A 22,573-nucleotide genomic window follows, 5' to 3' on the forward strand; every position below is an offset into this window, starting at 1 on the left:
TATATATATATACATACATACATACATAGATATGCATACACACACACACACACACACACAGATAATTAGTCCTGATTAACAGTGTTTTCAGATTGAAGATTGTCCTGTGTATGACCAGCATTAAAGTTAACCTTTGAAGAGACACTGTTCCTCTATCCTGAAAATGCTGGTTGCCTGCCTGTCATCATGCCAATCTTCAGGCTTCAATACTTTATATAACTGACCTGGATCAAGTACTACAAGTACTAGTAAGGACTTCTGAATCTTCTCAAACTTTCAGCACACGTGTCAGCGACTCAACGTATTGCAACCAGAGAAGTAGCATTATCAGGAGGCCAGCCAAGGCACCCTCAGTATTTCACGTGTGACAGGTTCACTTTACAACATCCCATAGTCGGATACTAAAGAAAATTCACAGCTATAATGAAGATGCAAGAACAAGGCGAAATGCAAAAAGTGCGGCAGTAATGCATAGCAGCCAATCAGCAACCGTATGACTATACCCCGCACACTTTGAGCCACTACATGTAAGCTCCATGTTACAGATCACACATGTTATCATAGCAATCATAGATCTCATATGTGTTATACTGCAGAGCTGGCAGTGCACCTCATGTTAGCACATTGTAAACATGCAAACACCATACACCTTGTGATATGGGTTGGCGTGTCATCACCCATTATATACAGGATACCCCCATTCCCATAGTGACTTTTCATCATGTGTCCTGCCCCCCTGTCCTCCCCAGGTATACCCAGAATACACAAGACAGATGCAAAAAAGTGGGTAAGTAACCTTGGCACTCCATAGAGACATAGTTAGTCAGGTTGAAAAAAGACAAAAGTCAATTGAGTTAAACCTATAGAGGCAACCATGGCACTCCAACTATTGTGGAACTACAAGTCTCATGCTGCCCAGCAAACCTCTCAAAGCCACAATCATGATGGGATTTGTAGTTTCAGCACAACTGGAGTGCCAGAGGCTGCCCTCCCCAGCTGTAACCCGTAGCAACCTGTCACCATTCCTGGCTTATAAATGCTGAAACTTCACTGCCATATGCGACTGCAAACTGTATGTCTTCCCGATGCTTTGGAGGTAAGCCCGTGCAAAGTTGTGTGCCCCATTCCTTCAAGGGACCTGCGTGATAAGTCTCTGACAGAAGCAGCCATTCGTTGGCTCATGTGATCCAAACATTGTATAAATAGCCAGTGCCAGGTATAGCTTGTGTTCAGCACAGGCAGCTTGCATCACAGCCTTATCACACAGGTGACACATTCTATTTACCAATACAAACCTAGAAGAACCAAGTGGATATAAAAGCAGCTAGAAAGCGCAGCGACCAATCAGTGGCGAAGCAGCATTAAGCTGCCTGAACTGAGATGCTGACAGGTGGATGCTGATTGGTTGCCATGGGTTACTGCATCACCGGTCCAGAAGAAGCCGGAGAGCGGCTCACCTGCATACTGTGATGAGGTTCTTCCTTTCCACTGCTGCATTCCTGGAGATGTTCTTCTTCCTGGACAGGCTCAACCCCAGGTTCAGGGATGCCATCTCCTTCACACTGGACCAGCAGCAGCCTTTGTCTCCTGAGTTGTAGGGATTGTGATGACAGTCCTGACTGATGATCAGCACAGTCTCTCCATTCAGCACCTCCTCCCACCCCTTCCCTTGTCTCTGGTTAGGCTGATCTCACTCTGGTCCCAGGCGTGATCAGGAACACAGGGCTGCAGACACACAAAGCCCCAGAAAGCGGAGGATCGGTGCTGATGGGAGGCAGGCAGTGTCAGGGTAGCAGGTGCTCGGTGCTGATGGCTGAGCCCCCCCCCCCTCAGTCACTCGCCTTGTACAGACCTGGGAGTGCTCAGTGCAGCAGCTGCTCCTCTTAGTCATGCCGCTGGATGGCTCGTGTGCAGCCCGGCTTCTCATGTGACCGGAGCGGAAGTGGAGAGCAGCCAGCCTCCTGTCTGGAGTGTCCGGCCTGGGGAGAGCCGAGCACTGTCAGGAGGCACCGAGCCATCCACCGGGGGAATGCACAGAAGCATCCACCGGGGATGCACATAGCCATCTATCTTGGGGATGCACAGAGCCATCCACCGGGAGGATGCAAAGGTCCATTCACTGGAGGGATGCAGTGCAATGTCCATCCACTGGAAGGATGCACAGAGCCATCCATATGAGGGTGCACAGAGCCATCCACCGAGAGGATTCACAGGTCCATCCACCAGGAAGATGCTCAGAGAAGATTGCAACACAATGAAAGGCTGCTCCTTGCTGCCTGGAGGGAGATAACATGGAGTACCTGAGCTGCTGTACAAAGGCAGCATGCTGTTCAACTATCAAGAGTATATTGGAAGATGGAAGAATACAGTGTGCATGTCTGCACAGGAGCGTGCAGTGCTCTGATGTCTGCACAGGAGCGTGCAGTGCTCTGATGTCTGCACAGGAGCGTGCAGTGCTCTGATGTCTGCACAGGAGCGTGCAGTGCTCTGATGTCTGCACAGGAGCGTGCACTCCTTGCTGCCTGGAGGGAGATAACATGGAGTACCTGAGCTGCTGTACAAAGGCAGCATGCTGTTCAACTATCAAGAGTATATTGGAAGATGGAAGAATACAGTGTGCATGTCTGCACAGGAGCGTGCAGTGCTCTGATGTCTGCACAGGAGCGTGCAGTGCTCTGATGTCTGCACAGGAGCGTGCAGTTCTCCGATGTCTGCGCAGGAGCGTGCAGTTCTCCAATGTCTGCGCAGGAACGTGCAGTTCTCCAATGTCTGCGCAGGAGCGTGCAGTTCTCCAATGTCTGCGCAGGAGCGTGCAGTTCTCCAATGTCTGCGCAGGAGCGTGCAGTTCTCCAATGTCTGCGCAGGAGCGCGCAGTTCTCCAATGTCAGCGCAGGAGCGTACAGTGCTCTAATCTCTGTGCAGGAGCGGGCAGCGTTCTAATGTCTGTGCAAGAGCATGCAGTGCTCCAATGTCTGCACAGGAGCGTGCAGTGCTCTAATCTCTGTGCAGGAGTGCGCAGTGCTCCGATGTCTGGGCAGGAGCGTGCAGTGCTCCGATGTCTGGGCAGGAGCGCGCAGTGCTCCGATGTCTGCGAAGGAGCGTGGAGTGCTCCGATGTCTGGGCAGGAGCGTGGAGTGCTCCGATGTCTGGGCAGGAGCGTGCAGTGCTCCGATGTCTGCGCAGGAGCGTGCAGTGCTCCAATGTCTGCGCAGGAGCGTGCAGCGCTCTATTGCCTGCGCAGGAGCGTGCAGCGCTCTATTGCCTTTGCAGTAGTATACATAACTATACCCCAGGTAGAGGGCTGTACAGTTCTTTTCATAAACTATTCATTAATGTGCTCTTTCCAAGGTGTAAGTATATACAATACTGTTGTTGAGTATGCGCTGTAAAACCAGTCTCATGTGTGCACTCTGCATTGAATTAATCTACTTGGAGTAATATAAGTTTGAAGGCTAACTAGTTAGCCTGTATTTGTGGGAGGAGTCTGCTCCCACTGCTCACCTTAAAAACCCGCAGGCAGGCTAACCTGGGCACGGCGAGCTTCAGCATGACCCTCCCACCCGTTCCCTTTTTTCAACATCACACAGAGTATGCCCCCTTATTGCCATTACTGTCCATCCGGACCATGGCACACAACAGGTCAGTATGTTGGTTACGTCTTGCTTTTATGGCAAGTGGACTCCGAACACAAATATTGTTTAAATACAAGAGCCATGTGTATTCTTCCTGGAATCTTGGTGAGCATTGTATATTTCTTCCAGATCTGTGCGGTAATCCAGTGTGAGACTTATCCTTTGCCCAGGGGCTTCCTGTGATAAAGACCGCTCACTGCTGCTCTCTCTCCTTGTGCAGGGTGACTGGTCTTGTCTCCGCCTCCTCCTATAGTTTTATGCAGGCAGCCTATTGTGGGTGAAGCCTGCTGGGCTCCTCCCACAGCTCTGTTCTCTGCACATACTGTGTACAGCACATGTCAGTGTTCGTTTGGAAAGACATTTGGTGAACTTCAAATACATTTGTATCCTTTGTAGGGACTGAGAAATATATCTCAATTAAAGTTTTTGTTTCCGAAATTCAGCTTTAATAAAATCCTCAAACTAAACCCCATTATCCTAAACATAACCTTCAACCCTCTCCCCGTGCCTTACCTTAACCCCTTAAAGCCCTGCCAACAGGCTTAACACCCCCCCAAAGCTCCAACTATTAGCTGATACTTAGCTATCACCTTAGATAATGAGCCTGTACTTACCTTACCCCATGCCAATTTATACCAGGTCCTTGCCAGGCTGTGCCTTTTATACCAGGTCCTTGCCAGGCTGTGCCTTTTATACCAGGTCCTTGCCAGGCTGTGCCTTTGCTGAAACGGTGTGCCAAACATCACGAGGGCAATATTGTACCCTCACCTTACGTTTGTAGGACCCAGTAAGCTGGACAGGATCATAGAGCCGGCTATTTATTGGACACGATGTCTGCTCTTTATTCAGATTGCAAGTTCTCACTTTCAGGGCCCTCCTTACCATCTTGTCTTGATTTGTATTGTGATTGTAATGTCTTCCTTATATTGTAAAGCGCTGCGCAAACTGTTGGCGCTGTATAAATCCTGTATAATAATCTTCAGCCCTGTGGGAAATGCTCCATAAGCAGATTTACAGGCAAAAATGAAAAATCTTTCATTCATGCTAGTAATGCCTACAGCATACTATGGGATTCAAATGACTTTTTTTAGTTTTAGCATATTTGTTACCAAATGTAACCAAAATGTATCTTCAGTTTGTAACCAAGTGAAAGAGACTCATTGATAGAAGATATGGGGGCTGTACAGGTATACAGAGCCTCTGCTAAGGAGCTGTCCAGCATTCCCTGGCTGAACTACAGAATATGTCTCACACTCTGGATCACAGGGAAACGCTGCTTCTCATTGATATGGTGATGGAGGGGAATCTGAGATCCAAAGCTTTATCTACTAATGAAGAAGACAGGAAATGCCCAGCTAGTTTTATAGCACCTAGGAAATGCAACTCATTAGTATGTTGTGCCTAATTTACTATAAATGTATGTATATATATATATATATATAAAGGGATGCACCGATATATTGGCGGAAAATTGCACTTTTGGCATAATGCCGAAAGTGGCATTTTCCTGCCGATACATCGGCGCATCCATTCTTTCTCTCCTCCCCCCTGAGCGCCGCTCTGTGTCCCAGCTTGGAGGAGAGAAACCGTGATAGCCGGCTGAGCGCTGCGGGAGGAGAGCACTGTGAGCGGCCGGCGTCTCCTCCCACAACGCTCAGCCTTCTATCACAGTCTGGCAGAGCGGTTTGTGGGTGGAGACAGGCCGCGCTGTCACAGGAGGCTGGGCTCTCCTCCCTGCACCGCTCGCTCAGCCTCATGTGACAGCGTGTCAGAGAGGAGAGCAAGGCACACACACTCAGTGATCGCTGAGTGTTTGTACATAATTGAGGACAGAGTATGGTTACTATATCCTCAATTATGAATGAATGGGAAGTGATCTACATCCCCTCCTGTCTCCTGTTCATTCATGATTGTGGTTATAGTAAACACACTCTGTCCTCATGTTATGAATGAACAGGAACACTCAGTATAGAAGATTCCTGTTCATTGATAGCAGGGGACACAGAAAAAAAGATAGAGGACTTTGTGTCCTAAATCTCTTTTTCTATTAGGTATTTCTGCATTATTCTGTATGTAAAAGTAAAATCGCAAACACATTTCATTAATGTCAGCACTTGCCTTAAATTATGTCTCTTAATCCGATCTTCTTTTCCTGTCGTTTTCATCTGTCCCTCCGATCCAGCACGGACTCCTCTGTGCTTGCTGGCACTTCCTGTCCCACGGCATCTGCATGCGGGTGTACGCCGTCCATAGACTTACCTTGTGTCTCTCCTCATCTCTCGGACGGGAGCGTGCGGCGAAGACACAGGTAAGTTTTAACCTGTTTGAAAGGGTTTTTTTCCCTATGTTTTTGCATATATCTACTGCTTGCTAACAATAGATATATGCAAAAAAATTTGAGGGTTTAATAGCCCTTTAAAGTGGAAGTATAGCATCTTTGCAATAAATCCACATATCGATAACAACATTGTTTACTTTACTTAGGCTGCATGTTTTGGGTCAAAAAAGTATTTGAAATGGCAGATGGAGCAGATTATATAGGTGCCTCAACATCTGCATGCATGTAAACAGACAGGTGCTCACATGTGCTAGATTGGTACTTCAACCCTTTCTAATGCTCCAAAGCAAAGGATAAGATCGGGCCTGCTCAGATTTTCGAAGAGTGTTAAATGTCCCAGTGTGATTAAATAAATTGCCTTTGTTACCAAAGCCTCTTGACATTGTCTTCAAGCAGTTCAGAAACGGCCAATATGTGCAAGTGATGGAAACACATCTTGTAGCTGTCAAAACATTACAGCCAACCTTACTGAGCTTGTTTAAATAGCCTGAAAAGTCCTTAAAGTAACTATGGGCGAGATAAAAAAAAGACATATACTGTATGATGCAGTCTGTCACTAGGTCACTAGCATTAGGGAGAAATAAAGCCAGACTTTTTGGGTGAGCTTTACTTCTCTTTTGGGTCATAGGTGTGGCTTTGCAAATGTATTTCTGTCACCCAAAGTCAGCATATAGTTGGCTACTCCCTGCTATATGCTGACAGCTTAGGGGCTGTGCTGCAGCCGGGATAGATCCCGACAATATTGTTGGAATCCACCTAGCTGGCTGATTGACAGCTGGCTCTGCCAGAGCCAGCTGTGCCCGCCTCCTCCCCTGTCTGTCTCCAATGAGAGTGCTGGAGGAAGAGAGAGACGGGAGGGGGCAATCCCTGCTGGAAGCGGTGATTGACAGTCATTGCTCTCTGCAGTGGAGCTACCCACGCATTGCAAGAGTTAAGTGCTATTTTTGTCTAGGGGGCTCAAATAAAGCGGATATACTCACCTGATCCTAGCTTCTGCAGCAGTTGGCATTCACCTCTCTCCCCCTCTGATCTGGTTATGGACTGTTCTTTGGCTTCCTTACGTCTAATGTAGGTCAATGGATCTGAATTGGATGTGATGACCTCAGCGGTCCTTAAATGGAGAAGAGGTTGCGGGAACCGGTCTAGCAGTCCAGAGGGAGCTGGTACGACTGAGGATCAGGTAAGTAAATCTTCTATGCGTCCTATAGACAAAACGGTAAAGCAAAACAAACGACAAACGACTCAACAATTTGTTACCGGTTATACAGTAAGGTGCACACGAAATGGGCTTTGAACAGTAGAACAGTAGAAAGGTATCATGGCACACTCACAAACCAGCATGTAAAACAACTTGTCTCACCACTAAGAGGTGCCTTGGCGCGGCAGTGCGGCTTACACATCCTTTGCAGAAGACGTGTATCCAAACCTCTGTCATTGTCCTTAGTGGTGAGACAAGTTGTTTTACATGCTAGTTTGTGAGTGTGCCATGATACCTTTCTACTGTTCTGCTATAGACAAAACGAGCCCCACTACAAGGTTAGGTTTGTGCTTTTCCCGGAGCACTTCTTTAAAAATATGAGAGACAAGACATGCCTGTGACTTCCTATCCTGACCACATTAACACTACTGTATCTATGGAGGAGCATCATTGTTACCCTAGGACAGGAAATATGTTAGGACTAAAAAACACCTCCTCCTGTCCACATCTCCATAAAAAAGAAGTGTGTTCTGTAGTTAGTAAAGGTGAACTGGGCAGGGCTGATAACACTACGTGAGAGGCAGAGAGCACAGGAAGTTATCAGCTCACTGAATTTCTGGTAGGATCAACAGGTATTTTTTTGCAAATACACTATATTACCAAAAGTATTGGGACACCTATCCAAATCATTGCATTCAGGTGTTCAGTGAAATTTCCTTGTGTATAACAAACCCTTTCAATGGTTTATTTAACAGACCAAAAGGAAGCAAATAAAAGACGTTGATTGTTACGGTCTGCATACACTTTCATTTTTTATCTAATTCTTTTAAAATTAGTTTCGGTTTGCGTTATCCCGATAATGTTGTTTCCTTCCCAGGCAACAAGGCAGCAGATTATGAAGAAAAGTAATACTGGCTTGAGCACGAATGAGTACAGATTACTACATGCTGGCTACACTGGCAAGTGATTAAATATACGGAGGCCTTAATGGGAAAATGAAAGAACGCTTCTATCTGCCAAATGAAATTGACATCTAAGAAACGGCAAAATAATTTACTTGTAAGCATAAATAAACTGCTGATCAATGAACAAGTTCAGAATATGGCAAGCAATCTGATCATATCAAACACTAAAAAGGAAACTGATTACCCAACTCCACACAAGAATAATTTATCGGTTTTGGGTAAACGAGACGGAATATTCTGCTCTATATTCTATAGCAGTGGTCTCCAAATTGCAGCCGGTGGGTATTTAACTGGCTCATGGTGTAATATTCCTTCCATTTACACCAATGATGGGGCTCTATTCCTCCCACTAACACCAACAATGGGGCACTATTCCTTCTATTAACACCCAACGATGGGGTACTATTCCTTCCACAGACACCAACGATGGGGTGCTATTCCTTCTACAGACACCAATGAAGGGGATACTATTGCTTCCACAGACACCAATGATGGGGTACTATTCCTTCCACAGACACCAATGATAGGGTACTATTCCTTCCACAGACACCAATGAAGGGGTACTATTGCTTCCACAGACACCAATGATGGGGTACTATTGCTTCCACAGACACCAATGAAGGGGTACTATTGCTTCCACAGACACCAATGATGGGGTACTATTCCTTCCACAGACACCAATGAAGGGGTGGGGTACTAGTCCTTCCACAGACACCAATGATGGGGTACTATTCCTTCCACAGACACCATTAATGCGGTATTATTTTTTCCACTGACACTAAAGATGGGCTACTATCCCACTGACACAATCAATAGGGCACTTTTCCTTCCACACAGACACTAATAATGGGACACTATTCCTTCTACTGACACCAACAATGAGGCACTCTTCCTTCAATTGACACCAAAGATCGGGTACTATTCCTCCCACAGACACCAATTATGGGGCACTATTCCTTTAACTGACACCAACGGTGGGGAACTATTCTTCCCACAGACATCAATGATGGGGCACAATTCCTCCCACTGGCACCAGCAATGGTGCAATTTTCCTTCAACTGACACCAATGATAGGGTATTATTCCTCCCAAAGACACCAATGATGGAGTGCTATTCCTGCCACAGACACCAATGATGAGGTACTATTCCTCCCACAGAAACCAATAATGAGGCATTATTGCTTCCCCCACTGACCACAAGTGCTAAGTAATTTTTTACTCCCACTGACCAACAGCTTTGGGGCATATTTTACTCTCACTGACCATCAAGCCTGTTCTTCTCCAACTCTATATGACCTTAATGATGTTCATTCAATGAAGTATAGACCAAAGTTACACAAAGCTTACATGTCTGCAGAAAGACTCATATAGGTAGAGTTGAGAATAACAGGCCAGAAGAGACACAGGCTCAACATTTGGTGTTCCATGAATTGGGTTCATGGTGACCTGAGGGTTTTACACATCAAGCATGGTTTGAGGAACATGGGTGATGCCAGAATAAAAATAAACTTTTATCTTGCCTTTGCCTCTGTATCTATACCTAATGTATAGTCAAGAGAGAATATGAAAACAGTCATCATTACTTATACAGAGATCCTCAATGGGCGCCAAGTCCCCAGTTAGGGAACTAAGAGTCTTAAGCTACTCATAGAAATGTTTACATTGAAAATAGTACAGCCAACAGCCTTGGTATTGGGGAGCCTAAGGACTCGGTCAATTAAATTTTGGAGGCCCTCTGAGATGATCCCTTGGGATATTGGACAAGGCTTTAAATGGTGCCACCGCAGAAATCAAGAGCAACTGGGGTTGCCCAGGACAGGCGTCGTAAGGCTCACATGTGAAGAGATATTGTATTGGTTTACAGTTCTTATTTTATTTGATCATTTTAGTGTCCACCTTTAAACTCCAACATTAACCCAACTTGTTGACATTCTTTTAAAGCTCTCCACATATTTCATGGTTGTCAGTTGTTTACTGCCAGAAATATTATATTGTTAATGCAGTCTGTCTATTTGTGCAATCCTGTCATTATCTCCCAATCTCCTGTCCCTATGTGTGTAGTGATCACAATAATCAGAGAATATGTAACCACTGGCAGGTTAAATGGCTTCATTTGTTTAACCTTTAAAAATGCATGATCAATCATTTTCAGGTTAAATTGCCTGATTAAGTCCAAGTTTGAAGTAAACGCTATACTAAAAACAGCTGTTTAGAAAAAATTCTGTAAGATAACATGATGCCAGACATATGTGCTTCATTATATTATGGAAATATAGGAAGTCTGAATACCCCAACCACCGTCAGACGAGACTGGTGTCAAAGCGAGCCTATTTACATAGAATGTTGCTCTAAAGTTCTTAGACGGCATTTTAAATGTTCACTTGGTGTATACCTAACATATTTGACAACTGAGGCAGATTGTCTACAACCCCCTTCCTCTTTCCAACATGATTATTTCCTTAAAAATTATAATCTTGGTCAAACAAATGCAGACAGTGAGAATTGTATTGTCCCCTTACATTGGTAACCAGAAGAAGAAGATGTCCCTATATTGGTGGTTAGTGGGGAAGGACTCTCTTACATTTGTGGTCACTGAAATGTCCCCTTTCATTGGTGGTCAGTGACGTAGGGCTCCCTTACATTGGTGGTCAGTGAAAAAGGGCCCCCTTACATTTGTGGTCAAAGAAAACGAGCCCCCTTACATTGGTGGCTAGTGAAATGCTTACTAATATTGGTGATCAGTGAAGTGCCCTCTTACATGGTGATCAGTGATGAAGTGCCCATTTATATTGGTGTATAGCGGGAAAGTGTCCCCTTACACGTGTTATCAGTGCTGAAGAGCCCCCTCACATTGGTGGTCAGGGAAGTGACCGCTTATGTTGGTGATTAGTGGTGCAGTGGCAACTTACATTGTTGGTCAATGGAGAAGAGACCCCATACATTGGTGGTCAGTGGTGAAGTGCCACCTTGCATTATTGGTCAGCGGTGAAATATATACTATATACTATTTTATTATACATAAATAATGATCAGTGGTGAAGTGCCCACTTACCTTGATGGCCAGTAGTGAAGTGTCCCTTAGATTGGTGGTCAGTGTATTTCTTCTTTACATTGATGGTCACCTTCATATTAGTGGGCTGTGGTGAAATACTCCCTTACATTGATAGTCATGGGTGAAGTGCCTTCTTACATTGGTGGGTGGTAGTGAAGTGGCTCCTTACATTGATGGTCATTGGTGAAGTGCCCCTTTCTAGTGGTGGTTGGTGGTGGTCATAATAAAGGGCCTACTTTACATTGGTGGTCAGTAGTGAAGTGCCTTTTTTATATTGGTGGTCAGTGGTGAAGTACCCCCTTACATTAGTGGTCAGTGCTGAAGTACCCCGTTACATTAGTGGTTGGTGGTAAAGTGCTCCCTTACATTTGTGGGGGAAGTGTCCCTATACTGTATACCCGCCACCAGACACTACACCCCCACATAGGTGTGGCATGTGACTTGTGTCCATCTCAGTATGACATCACATGCCCCGTTTACGTGGGGGGCGTGGAATCTGGTGGCAGGAATATAAAGGGAAGGGTGCACACCTCCAGCTTCACGGATTTTTATGTGTGGGGAGGAGATGGGTTCTCTCTTCCAAAATGTATATTTGACAGAGTCCTGAGAAACCATTCAAGTGTACTGGTGACATACCATCACCTTCACTGTTTATCCATTGAGGGACAGGGACCCCATCACCAAGCTTAGTAAAGGCTATGACGATTGGTAAGAACCAGGGTATTCTAGTGGAGATTAGGGATGGGCTCGATGTGCGAGTCGAGCATGAGTTCGACTCAAACATCGGCAGTTCGTGTGTCTGGCTGTTCGCCCACCGACTGGCCCACAGTGCGCGGTGCACAGTGACTTGTGAGCTCTGATTGGCTAAAGCCTTGCACCTGACCACCGGGCAAAATTAAAATGGCAGTTTTTGAGAGAGTTGACATGTAGGGGTTGATTCATAACCCGTTCCCACAGTAAACAGCTATGCAAAAGGGATTCACAACACATTACAGGCTCTTGATGGAGCTGAGGAGCACAGGAATTTCCTATGCACATCAGCTCCATCTAGTGGCCAAAATGTGCTGTGAATCTCATTTGCATAGCGCTTGTTGTGCAAACAGGTCATAAATCAACCCCTTAAAGTTAGATTGAAAAATATATAACATGGCACAGCTAGCATGGATTGTGCCACAACAAATGGACAGTCAGATAATATTTGCAAAAGACCCCACTGGAATGTGTAGGAGGGGCTTTGGAAAAAATGGGCCCGTGCACACTAGCTGCATGCTAAAATGGTCAGGTTTAGCTTACGAGTTGTGAGTCGGTGGTGGGGAGTGCTGCATTGCGATGCTACAATGCAATGCATTGGCATTAATAAATGCCAAAGTGAAATTTAATTAATTCTTATGCACCACAGCAGAGCTACAGGTCAAAAACGGACGGTGACTTCAAGTGAGCACTAGCACGTTGTGGTTGTAGCATGTCCATGGCCAGATTTCCCACAAGGCCAACTGAAGCCCGGCCTTGGGGCAGCAGGGAGTAGAGGGGCAGCAGGGGTGTGGAATTCATATCTCCAGACAGCCGGAATATGCAGTTCCGGGTGCTGGTCGGGTAGCTGTTTTCTACATTTAACCCTGCTTTGGGCAAGCAGGGCTAAATGTACAATGGGGAAGCCGCCGCTTGTTTTGTACAAATGATCTTGGCGATGTTGCAGAGAACACTTGTATTCAGCCTGCATACAGGGGGATGCACAGGCCCGGATTCCCCACAAGGCCACCAAGGCCAGGCCTCGGGGCGGCAGCGGCGTGGAGTTCCCCAGCGCCCGGAAATGTATGCGGTAAGTTGCCTTCTACATTTAGTCCTGCTTTGGGAAGGCAGGACTAAATGTAGTGTGGGGAATCCGCTCGCTCGTTAAGAAGTGATTGCGGCGATGTCGCCGCAATCACTTGTAAAATGTGTGCTGCCATCCGTCCGCCTGGCCCCCCCACTTACCTTCCTCTCTCTGCTGGCCCTGTCTTCGGGACTCCGTCCTCCCCACGGCCGCCGAGTAAATCTCCTGTCCCTGCCGCCGATGTACACAGTGAGAGGGGAGAGGTGTGCTCTTCCCATCTCAGCTGTGACAGGAGTTCTAGCACAGTGCTGTGCTAGAACTCCTGTTTTGGAGGTGACAGGGTCAATAAAGAGAACCTGTAACCTCCAATTGCTATCACACAGGGGATTCTTTTGTCCTGTGTGATAGCAATAAAGTTAAGTGAAAAAAAATTGATAAAAAAAAAAAATAAACGACAAGCTAAAAATGTAAAAAATAAATAAAAATAAAAAAGTAAGAAAAAATAAAGAAACAAACAAAATTAGAACTAACCCTGCCTCCCCTACCATCCGGTTGCCATTCTCAGTTGATTTGGGGGGGGAATGGGGGGGTTCGGTTGGCGGGGAGGGGGCGCATTGCGGAACCTGGCCTTTGGGCGGCAGGGAGTGCAAATCCGGCCCTGGGGACGCATTGAGGAACCTGGCCTTGGGGCAGCAGAGAAAGTAAACCTGAGCATGTCTGCATTTTTCCGGAACGTATTGCAACCCACCTGAAGGCAGTGTTGCAGAGTGGACAGGGCACACAAAAACAAATGTTTTCTTTGTTCCCTTGTGACGGCCGGTGTTGATCAAGTTCAGAAAAACAGCAGTCACAGTACACAGTGTGAACGGACCCTCTGTGATGTTTCCGAGAAGTTATACATTGGTAGGATAGAGAAGTGCTTACGTTTTGGTAATTCTATAGATTATGTCAGGCTTCGCCAGCAGGCATGTGGTATTTGTAACTTGAAAGGCTAATTCCATTTATGGAGCTAAAATAAATTTGTAAAATGATTTTTATACAAATGCGGCATGACAGAATGACTCAACGCATGTCTCCCCGTGAAACGTCTTATATGCACATTTCGCAGCTTCTAAATATATCTCCATCCTCGAGTGAGTGTCTGCCTCAAAGTAACTCACACATATGCTCCGTGGGAACATCCTTCCAAAGCTGAACTCCGGGATAATCTAACAAAATAGCTATTAATGTAGCAATATATTGAGTAAAAAATCATTAAGAGCCCATTTAGACTCTGCGTTGCGTGAACGCAAAGCATTATCCTGCATTATGGCGCACTGCGTTAAGACAGCCCATTCATTTAGAGTGCGCTGGTAGACCACCGCTAACATTCCAAAATAACAGTCCTGATCATTTTTTATTGTAGTGCTCCAGAATGCATGGTGTGTGTGTTGTGCTGTGCTGCCCTCTACTGTAGCTGTGTATTGGAAGGCATTCTAAATAAATGGCTTCATAGTGAATGGTGCATTACCATGTGTTGTGGTAGAATGCATGAAAGCACATATTTAACCATGCGTTACTGCAATGCATTGGTGTGAAGCTAGCCTCAAAGAGGGGAATTTATCAACACTGTAGGCAGACAGAATCTGGAGAAGTTGCCCATGGCAACCAATCAGCTTCTCTCTTCAGTTTGCCCGGGTAAACTTTGAAAATGAGAGAGAGAAGCTGATTGGTTGCAGTGCAAATCTGCTCCAGATTTTGAACCTAGATTTGTCTTTACAGTAGCACTCAGGCTTGAAAATGCAGTTCTACAAGCTGTTCGGGCTCTGCTGTAGTGCACAGTGCTAACACAGTAAACCATCTTGCAGGAAAGTAAAAATGAATGTGGCAGATCAAAGGGTTGGACATTGATCATGTGACTGCTGTGACAGCCAATCATAGCAAACACATGATCGAAACTACTCTACTTCCTTCCATTCAGAACCCCTTAAAAGGCCAGTGGGAGCTGGTGCCAAGTGCTTATATAGCTTTTTCTTTGGACTCTATGGCGTATAGTATGGCCCTCCCATTGCTTCCCTTAACTATTTGTTGTTGTCTGTAACACTAAGGCAGAAATCTCCCATTGCCACTGAGGCAACTAAGCCAAACTTTCAACCTCTGCATTCCATTTTTACTCCTGAGGGGAATCCACTAGAGGATTTTGGAAGCCCCTTCGTAGCTTTTGCATAGGAATTTTTGGTAAAATACACTTTTTCCCTGGTGGCCAACCTGTTGGCCATGTGTGGCCTTTTGGCACCTATTGTGTGGCCCTCCGGAACCTTGCAGATTGTATTATGTGTTTTCACGCTTGCTCAAGCCATGCAAGGAAGAATATTCTATAGTCCGGCTTCTAGGATGAAATGGTTTTATTTAATTCTCTCACACTACTTTTTCTGAGCTGTCCATCCCTTTTCCATTTTTATGTTTTTTTCCTCTGATTTTTCATATTGGATCTTGCTGAGAGAAATATTACATCTGAGACAACTCATTTGAAGCAAGCTGTGGGGAGCCCAAATGTATCATCAATGATTTGTAAAGGTCCTTTGATATTAGTGATGTCTAGCTGTCTCATGCAATGTGTCTCCAGTCTATTACTGTCTTCTGAAGTCTATTTCTAGTCTCCAAAAAATGCTGTACCATGTCTGCAGGTTCTGACCATATCCTGTAGCATGTGTGCAGACTCTGATCATCTCCTGTAGCATGTTTGCAGGCTCTGACCATCTCCTGTAGCATGTCTGCAGGCTCTGACCATCTCCTGTAACATGTGTGCAGGCTCTGACCATCTCCTGTAGCATGTCTGCAGAATCTGTCCATCTCCTGTAGCATGTCTGCAGAATCTGTCCATCTCCTGTAGTATGTCTGCAGAATCTGTCCATCACCTGTAGCAAGTCTGTAGGCTCTGACCATCTCCCGCAGGATGTGTGCATGCTCTGATCATCTCCTGTAGTATGTCTGCAGAATCTGTCCATCACCTGTAGCAAGTCTGTAGGCTCTGACCATCTCCCGCAGGATGTGTGCATGCTCTGATCATCTCCTGTAGTATGTCTGCAGAATCTGTCCATCACCTGTAGCAAGTCTGTAGGCTCTGACCATCTCCCGCAGGATGTGTGCATGCTCTGATCATCTCCTGTAGTATGTCTGCAGAATATGTCCATCTCTGACCATCTCCTGCAGCATGTGAGAAAGTCCTGGAGCAAAAGAATAGGCGAAAGGATGGCATGACAGGGTGGGCAGGCAGTGCGGTAGAGAAAGGGTTAAGTTAGCCTAAGGAAGGTGCTCGGGTGGTCACTTACCGTGATTGGCCGGGTCAAGTGGTCCAGGAGGAGCATCCAGGGTGGTTAGAGCAGGAGGGGGGGGTGATCCAGGCAGTTATGTATGGGGCTACGGTGGGGTGACCCTGTGGGCTGCGTCCGTGGTAGGGTTGCCACCTGTCCAGGATTCACCCGGACAGTTCGGGTTTTGAATACTGTGTTCGGGTTTCATGGGAGCAGAAACCTGGACACATGATGTCAGGCAGACAGGGGCAACCAAAATTAAGATAGGGGCTACTGGCCCCCTACTAAAAATAGTCTCAACTGTGATATTTACATATAAATGGGTGACGCTATTTACATATGAATAAGCCGCGACTCATTCCCTCCAAAAAATGTCTGCACGTCGCTTGAGTGTTCGGGTTTCGCTTGAAGAAAAGGTGGCAAACCTACATCAAAGACCCAGAGTTGTTACAAACCTTTCCTTGCTCAGACTTTTCATTTACACAAATTATACACGACGGTATAAACTTACTAACATACAATCAGAACATTGTGTTTTGGTTCTTTCTAGCAGGTTAAAAAGCTCCATGAAATGCCTTTAAGTGGTTCATAATGCTGATTCCCCTATAATAAACTGAAGAGGCCAGTGCTGCGGTACAGCTGGCGGGAACAGTGAGCTGGGCTGATTGATGTGCTTTAACAACCTGGAGATATGAAGGTAGAGGAAGCCAGCGGCAGTGCATGTTGGTGCTCTATAACTGGCAGGATGCCGGTCCAGCCGGTGTCCGGTGTAAGAGGCTCGGCAGGATGAAGATGGAGAGCTCAGGGGGAGCTGTCCAGATGCTGAATATTATCCTCAATAAGAATTCAGTGCCTGACACAGAGACGGGGGGATGCCAGGCTTGTTACCAGTCACTTTGGTGTTAATTGCAGATAAATGGATTCCAAAAACCAAACTCATACTGAATTAAAAAGATATAATTTCCCCTTTTTCCTTGGAAAACATATCTGAAACACGGTGCAAACAGAAAGCTGAGACCGGTCACCATGATTCATGTTACAGCCTAAATATGGGTGCAACATATAACATGGTCTAAAAGGGTGGAATTAGCCTTTAAAGGGTATATCCATCAGTTCTATCCAACTCCTAATAACCATATTGATCTAGAAGTTTGTAAACTTATTATTGAAGATGCCCATAGGATGTACTTCCTCAATGCAATGATACAACTTCACTCAGCCCTGTGAATATGTACTTCCATGTGATAAAACTCTCACAGAGCCTGCCTTCTGAACTACAATGTCTGAACAATGTAACATTATCATTGCTTGCTGGAAGCAATGCATGATGGGATATGTAGTAAGGAGAAATGGCAATTGCATCACACCAAGCAGCAAGGAAAGAGACACAAAGCACACTGGGAATCCAGGAAGTTGGTGAAAGTGATGGGCAGACGGAAGGCAGCACTCACTACATACAAGAGATTTTTCAAGTAAGCTTTATTCGCGTTATCAAAACACAGCAGTAGTATGCATTCCTTTTACACTGCTGATGTCATAACAGGACAGTATATGCTGGAACTTTAGAACTGCTTTAATAAAATCTGATTGTATCAAAGGAAAGTATTCACCTTTTTGTGAAGAATAACCCTGTTGGACTTATTTGCTCATCTAGATCATTTAACTTTTTTAAGGACATTCCAATTTCATTTGGCGCACTATAACAAAAACCCTGTTCGGTTTTTCGACGTTAACTTAATGAATACTTGGTACAGATTGGCGCTGCACTAAAGCTGGGAAAAAACGTTACAATCAGACTGTATAATCTACTGAATTTCACTTAAAAGGTACAAAAAAGTCACACGGACTGTAGGCTCAGATTGTGACCCATCATTCGTGGGGGTTGGGAATAATGTTCTTACTCAAATTGGTTACATACATAGTTGTTTAGGTTGAATAAAGAGACTGGTTCATCGAGTTCAACATTTGGGTTGTGTGTGTGCGTTTTACTAAAGTTCACCTCCAGGCAAAAATCAACTCCTAAACCATCCCAACCAACGCCGCTCCCACCCATTTTTATTCTTAAAAAAGTTCCCCCAAAGTCTTTTTTTAATGAACTGATTCAGCCATCACATGATTCTTTGCACCACCTTTTCCATTGGAGGAGATGGAGATCCAAAGCTGCAGTCCAGGTTTGTCACCCTCCGGCCTTGTTGCTGCCCCTTGTTGAGTCATCATTGCGCTGCTGCAGTGTTCTGAAGCCTGAGGACCCATTCGTTGGGCAGCCAATGGGAAGTGTCCATAGCACCCATGCATCGAGGAAGAGAGAAGACTATGGACCCGGTGCAACACATGGCAGCGGATTCTGATATTTTGGTATGTCACTTACTTAAAAAAAATATATAATCAACAGATTAGTTAGCGGGGAAAGCTTAAAGTAGCCGTAAAGAGTAGCTGTAAAGAGTAGCCATAAAGAGTGCGTTTGGCCTCTGGAATGCAACTCGGCCGGCTCACTTTGTTTTGGGGAGAAAAGGGGCGTGGTGGTGCAGTGAAGTCAATGGCACCACAGCCACGCCCCCCGCGTGCAGTGCGATCGCCGGCACTCGAACTCTTGGCACATTAGTGCCTGCGTTCCGGTCCAGTGCCATCTGCAATAAATGCTGCATGCACTACTTTTTGCAGATCGCTAATGTGCCACAAGTTCGGATGCCGGGGGGCGTGGCTGCGATCCCATTGACTTCACTGCACAAAAACAAAGTGAGCCGGCCAGTTGCGTTCCAGTGTCTATTTAGGGCCCAGTGACACCATAAAGTCTGCGTTCCAGAGCGTTCTGCCTCTGGAACGCAGACTTTATGGTGTCACTGGGCCCTAAATAGACAAAGCATGAGGAAATCTGCATGTATTGCAGAAATGTACTGAGTTTTTTTAAAATTCTGCCCAGACATACACTTTAAATAACTACAACAACACAGATAGAATAGCTCACACAGCTATTTTAGGTAATTGACTATTTTGAATTCTGCTGCATTAAAACCAATCGCGGTCTAATCGCTCCAAAAAGTGCTTTATAGAGCTATGGTTTAAGTCGACTCGGCACTGATGTAACATTCCGTGATTTATGAGGCTCCTTTACTAACATGCTCCCCATTCTCCAGTTCTAGGTCCCCTTTCCGGGTTATCTTTGCTCTTGTATCCGTATCCGTTCCACCGATGTATTTTCCTTTTTATGCAGATCTATCAGGTTTTCTGGCTTTGTCTCCGCTCAAGTTGGACCGAGCTGTATAGTGACCAGTGAGTGATAGGCCCTTTTTAGCTGCAGCAGCTGTTGATGTGTCCCCTGTTCTACGACCTTCCCGTTCTGGATGACGGCGATTTTGTCTGCATTCTGAATGGTGGACAGTCGGTGGGCAATCACTATACAAGTGCGACCCTCCCGAGCCTTATCCAGAGCTTCTTGTACCACCTGGATGGAGATAAATGGAAAAAGTTCTAAATCGTGTTTAAACAGAGGTGAGGTTGAAGCCCAGGAAAAGCACGAAAACCTCAGGCAGGAAAATAGACGATGCAGATCTGAGATAATGAGGCTTTATGCTGGTCAAAGACAGCTAAGACACATAGAAGGGAATTTATCAAAATCCCAAATTTCAAATCCCAACTGAGCAAGCTAAAGAGAGGTGCTGATTGGTTGCCATGGGCAACTGCTCCAGTTTTCTGTCTGCTCCAGTTTTGATAAATGTCCCCCATACTGTATGTACAGTGTATCATTGTGCCTGAAGCAGACTACAGCCAGCCTCTGACAAAGCGGAGCCCCTATTTAAACCTAAACTCCGGGCAAACAGCTGAATACACAGATGGAACGCATATAAACAAGCCACTTTACTTGCCAAATTACTTTTAATTCTGTCCAACCAGTTCTGAGGTTTATACAGCTCTGCCACACCATACAGCCCTGTCTGGCAGGGCAAGAGACCTGATTTTGCTCTGCTGCAGATCAGCAACATGTACAGGTCTTGTCCTTCCCCCTTTTCTAACTGATGGACCCTCCTTGTGCATTCTAAGCCTTCAACAGAACAGACTGCACATACACTGTGTTCAAAGCTGAAATAATGCAAGTTCAAATATAAGACGGTGCAACAATGCTTTTCCCTCTAACCTATCTCTAACTCTAATTTTAATGCCAACACATAACCCTAAGCCCTCACAGATCACCTTAATATTACACCTAAGGCGTCACCCTAACACTGTCCATAACCCAAACACTTGACTTAACCAAACCCTGAACTCTTAACGTGAACCACAACACTAAACCTATTATTTAACATTAAAGTGCTACCTAAACCCTAACCCTTAAACCCCCTAAATCTTTACCATAACCTTAACCTGAACCCTAAATCTAAATTGTGCTATTGAAAATGAAAATGTATGTATGAAAATACGATACAATGCATAGTCATGTTTAAAGGAGAACTTTTCCCCATAGTTGTCCTTAGGGTAACGGGAGGACACAAACTAGTGTCCTCCCGTCACCCTAGGCTCAGTATACCGCGAGCTACTGCTCGCAGTATACTGAGACGCCGCAACTGAAGCGGATCCCGACAATTATGTCTGGATCCGCCCAGCTGCGTGAGTGACAGCTGGCTCTGCCTATCTAGAGGCAGAGCCAGCTGTACCCGCCCCCTCCCCGTCCTTTACGCCAGTCAGCGCTGGCGGATCGGAGCGGGGGGAATACAGCCCCTCCCCTGTCACGGCAGAGAGCTGTGACAGTATCGGGAGGTGAGCGAACGCCAGTATGTGTTCGCTCACCTCCCGATCTACTGAGCCGACCTGTGACAGTCTTATTGTCACAGGTCGGCTAGAACTATGAGGTGAGTGAAAAGCACTCACCTCATAGTTCTCCTTTAATATTCATTTTACTGTCAATTAAAGTAGTGTTAAGGTCTGGGCGTTTTTTACCTTAATGCATTCTCTGCATTAGGGTAAAAACGGCCCGCACCTTTTTTCTACCCCAGTTGAATAAACAGAAACAGGAACCATACCGCACTCCTTACCGGGATTCCCACTTGATGAAGATGGGTGCTCGAAATGACTGCGGATGGCACCGTCACACATGAACAGTAGAAAAATACTATTTTTTTCTACCCCAGTCCCCTCCACACTTACCTGTCAGCTGCGCTCGTCCCCGCCCCCGGTCCGAAGCAATCCTATGTTCCCCGAACTTCCAGGTCGCTCGGGGGGGATACTGATGGCAGAGGAGCCGTAGGCTCCTTCTGCCATCAATCAAAGAGGGAAGGGGCGTGGCCTGCCATAGGGCTGTGTGTCTATGGACGCACACAGCCACTGCGAAAACGAGCGGGCACGAGCGCACACGGGTGCCTCCACTAGAACGATGGTGGCACCCGTGCAGGGGGTGGGGGGAAAAGTGCTGCGGGGAGCCACTAGGAATTAGAAACCTTTAAGGAAAAAGAGCAACAGCCTCTAGCAAAGGAGGGTCTCCTTAAAGGAGAAAAAAAAAGGCTTTTCTTTTATATCACTTTAAGAATTTTCTTTAGCCATTGTTCATTGGCAGTATATAGCTGGCTTATATACTGCCATCTTGTGGTCCTTTGTTTAGTGCACCACCTTGTTCTGTGTTCCCTCCCATTTTATGATGTATTTCCCCTTTCTTCTTCACAGTGCTTTTTTGGCGTTATGGCCACTCGTCTCATGGCCACGTGTTTGTATGCTTGCATGGGGGGAAAGCATTACCATCTTTTGACCTGCAAATACCATCTTTTCAATCATCTGCTACATCCTGTTTTCTGCTGTAATCTGCTGCATTAAACAAAGATCTTCGTGGATAAAAAAGTATTTGGTGAGTTCAGCTATCTGATAAGGATTGTCCGCAGTAATTGTATCTGCCCGACATAGAGGTCTCAGCAAGGGATAAATCGCTAATACAACATTTGGAGTCAGAATAAAAATTAATCCCTAAATCTCCATATTTAGCCTATCGGGTACTAAAAGGTGCAGTACGGAGAAGTACAAAGTCTTGTGCAGACATCTAAGGACTCCCAAGTCTCAGTGCCAAGAGAAACTTAACTATGGCAAATTATTTAAAGAAGGCATTAAAAAGATATATAAATGTGTCCACACCTACTAATTTAGTGGACACTGTAGACAACTATGGAGTTTGGTCGGGGTGAGTACATTAGTTAATAGTACTACGTTAGGTAAATAGTACTCATATGCATTGCATTTATTTACCGATCTATTGGACACTTCTGGGACAACAACCAGCAAATTGGGCAAATAAGGACATGCTGGT

At 45.6% G+C, this 22,573-nt stretch overlaps 2 protein-coding genes across 3 annotated transcripts in view; both read right to left on the reverse strand.

Annotated features, from left to right (window-relative positions):
* Positions 1–1,629, reverse strand: part of RUNDC3B (RUN domain containing 3B) — a 129,228-nt gene extending 127,599 nt beyond the window's left edge. For both annotated transcript variants that reach the window (XM_018566874.1, XM_018566873.1), the window contains exon 1: positions 1,458–1,629. In XM_018566874.1, the coding sequence (XP_018422376.1) occupies positions 1,458–1,552 (95 nt within the window). In that variant the 5' untranslated portion in view covers positions 1,553–1,629. The remainder of the gene's footprint in view (positions 1–1,457) is intronic.
* A 17,902-nt stretch (positions 1,630–19,531) lies between these two features.
* The window catches only part of LOC108795588 (multidrug resistance protein 1A-like), a gene marked incomplete at its 5' end in the record, with an annotated part of 37,999 nt that continues 34,957 nt past the window's right edge, over positions 19,532–22,573 (reverse strand). The window contains one exon of the mRNA XM_018566864.1: positions 19,532–19,732. Coding sequence (XP_018422366.1) covers positions 19,532–19,732 — 201 coding nt within the window. The remainder of the gene's footprint in view (positions 19,733–22,573) is intronic.

This window comes from Nanorana parkeri, unplaced genomic scaffold, assembly GCF_000935625.1.
Source record: "Nanorana parkeri isolate BGI_ZX_2015 unplaced genomic scaffold, ASM93562v1 scaffold984, whole genome shotgun sequence".
NCBI classification, from domain to species: Eukaryota; Metazoa; Chordata; class Amphibia; order Anura; family Dicroglossidae; genus Nanorana; species Nanorana parkeri.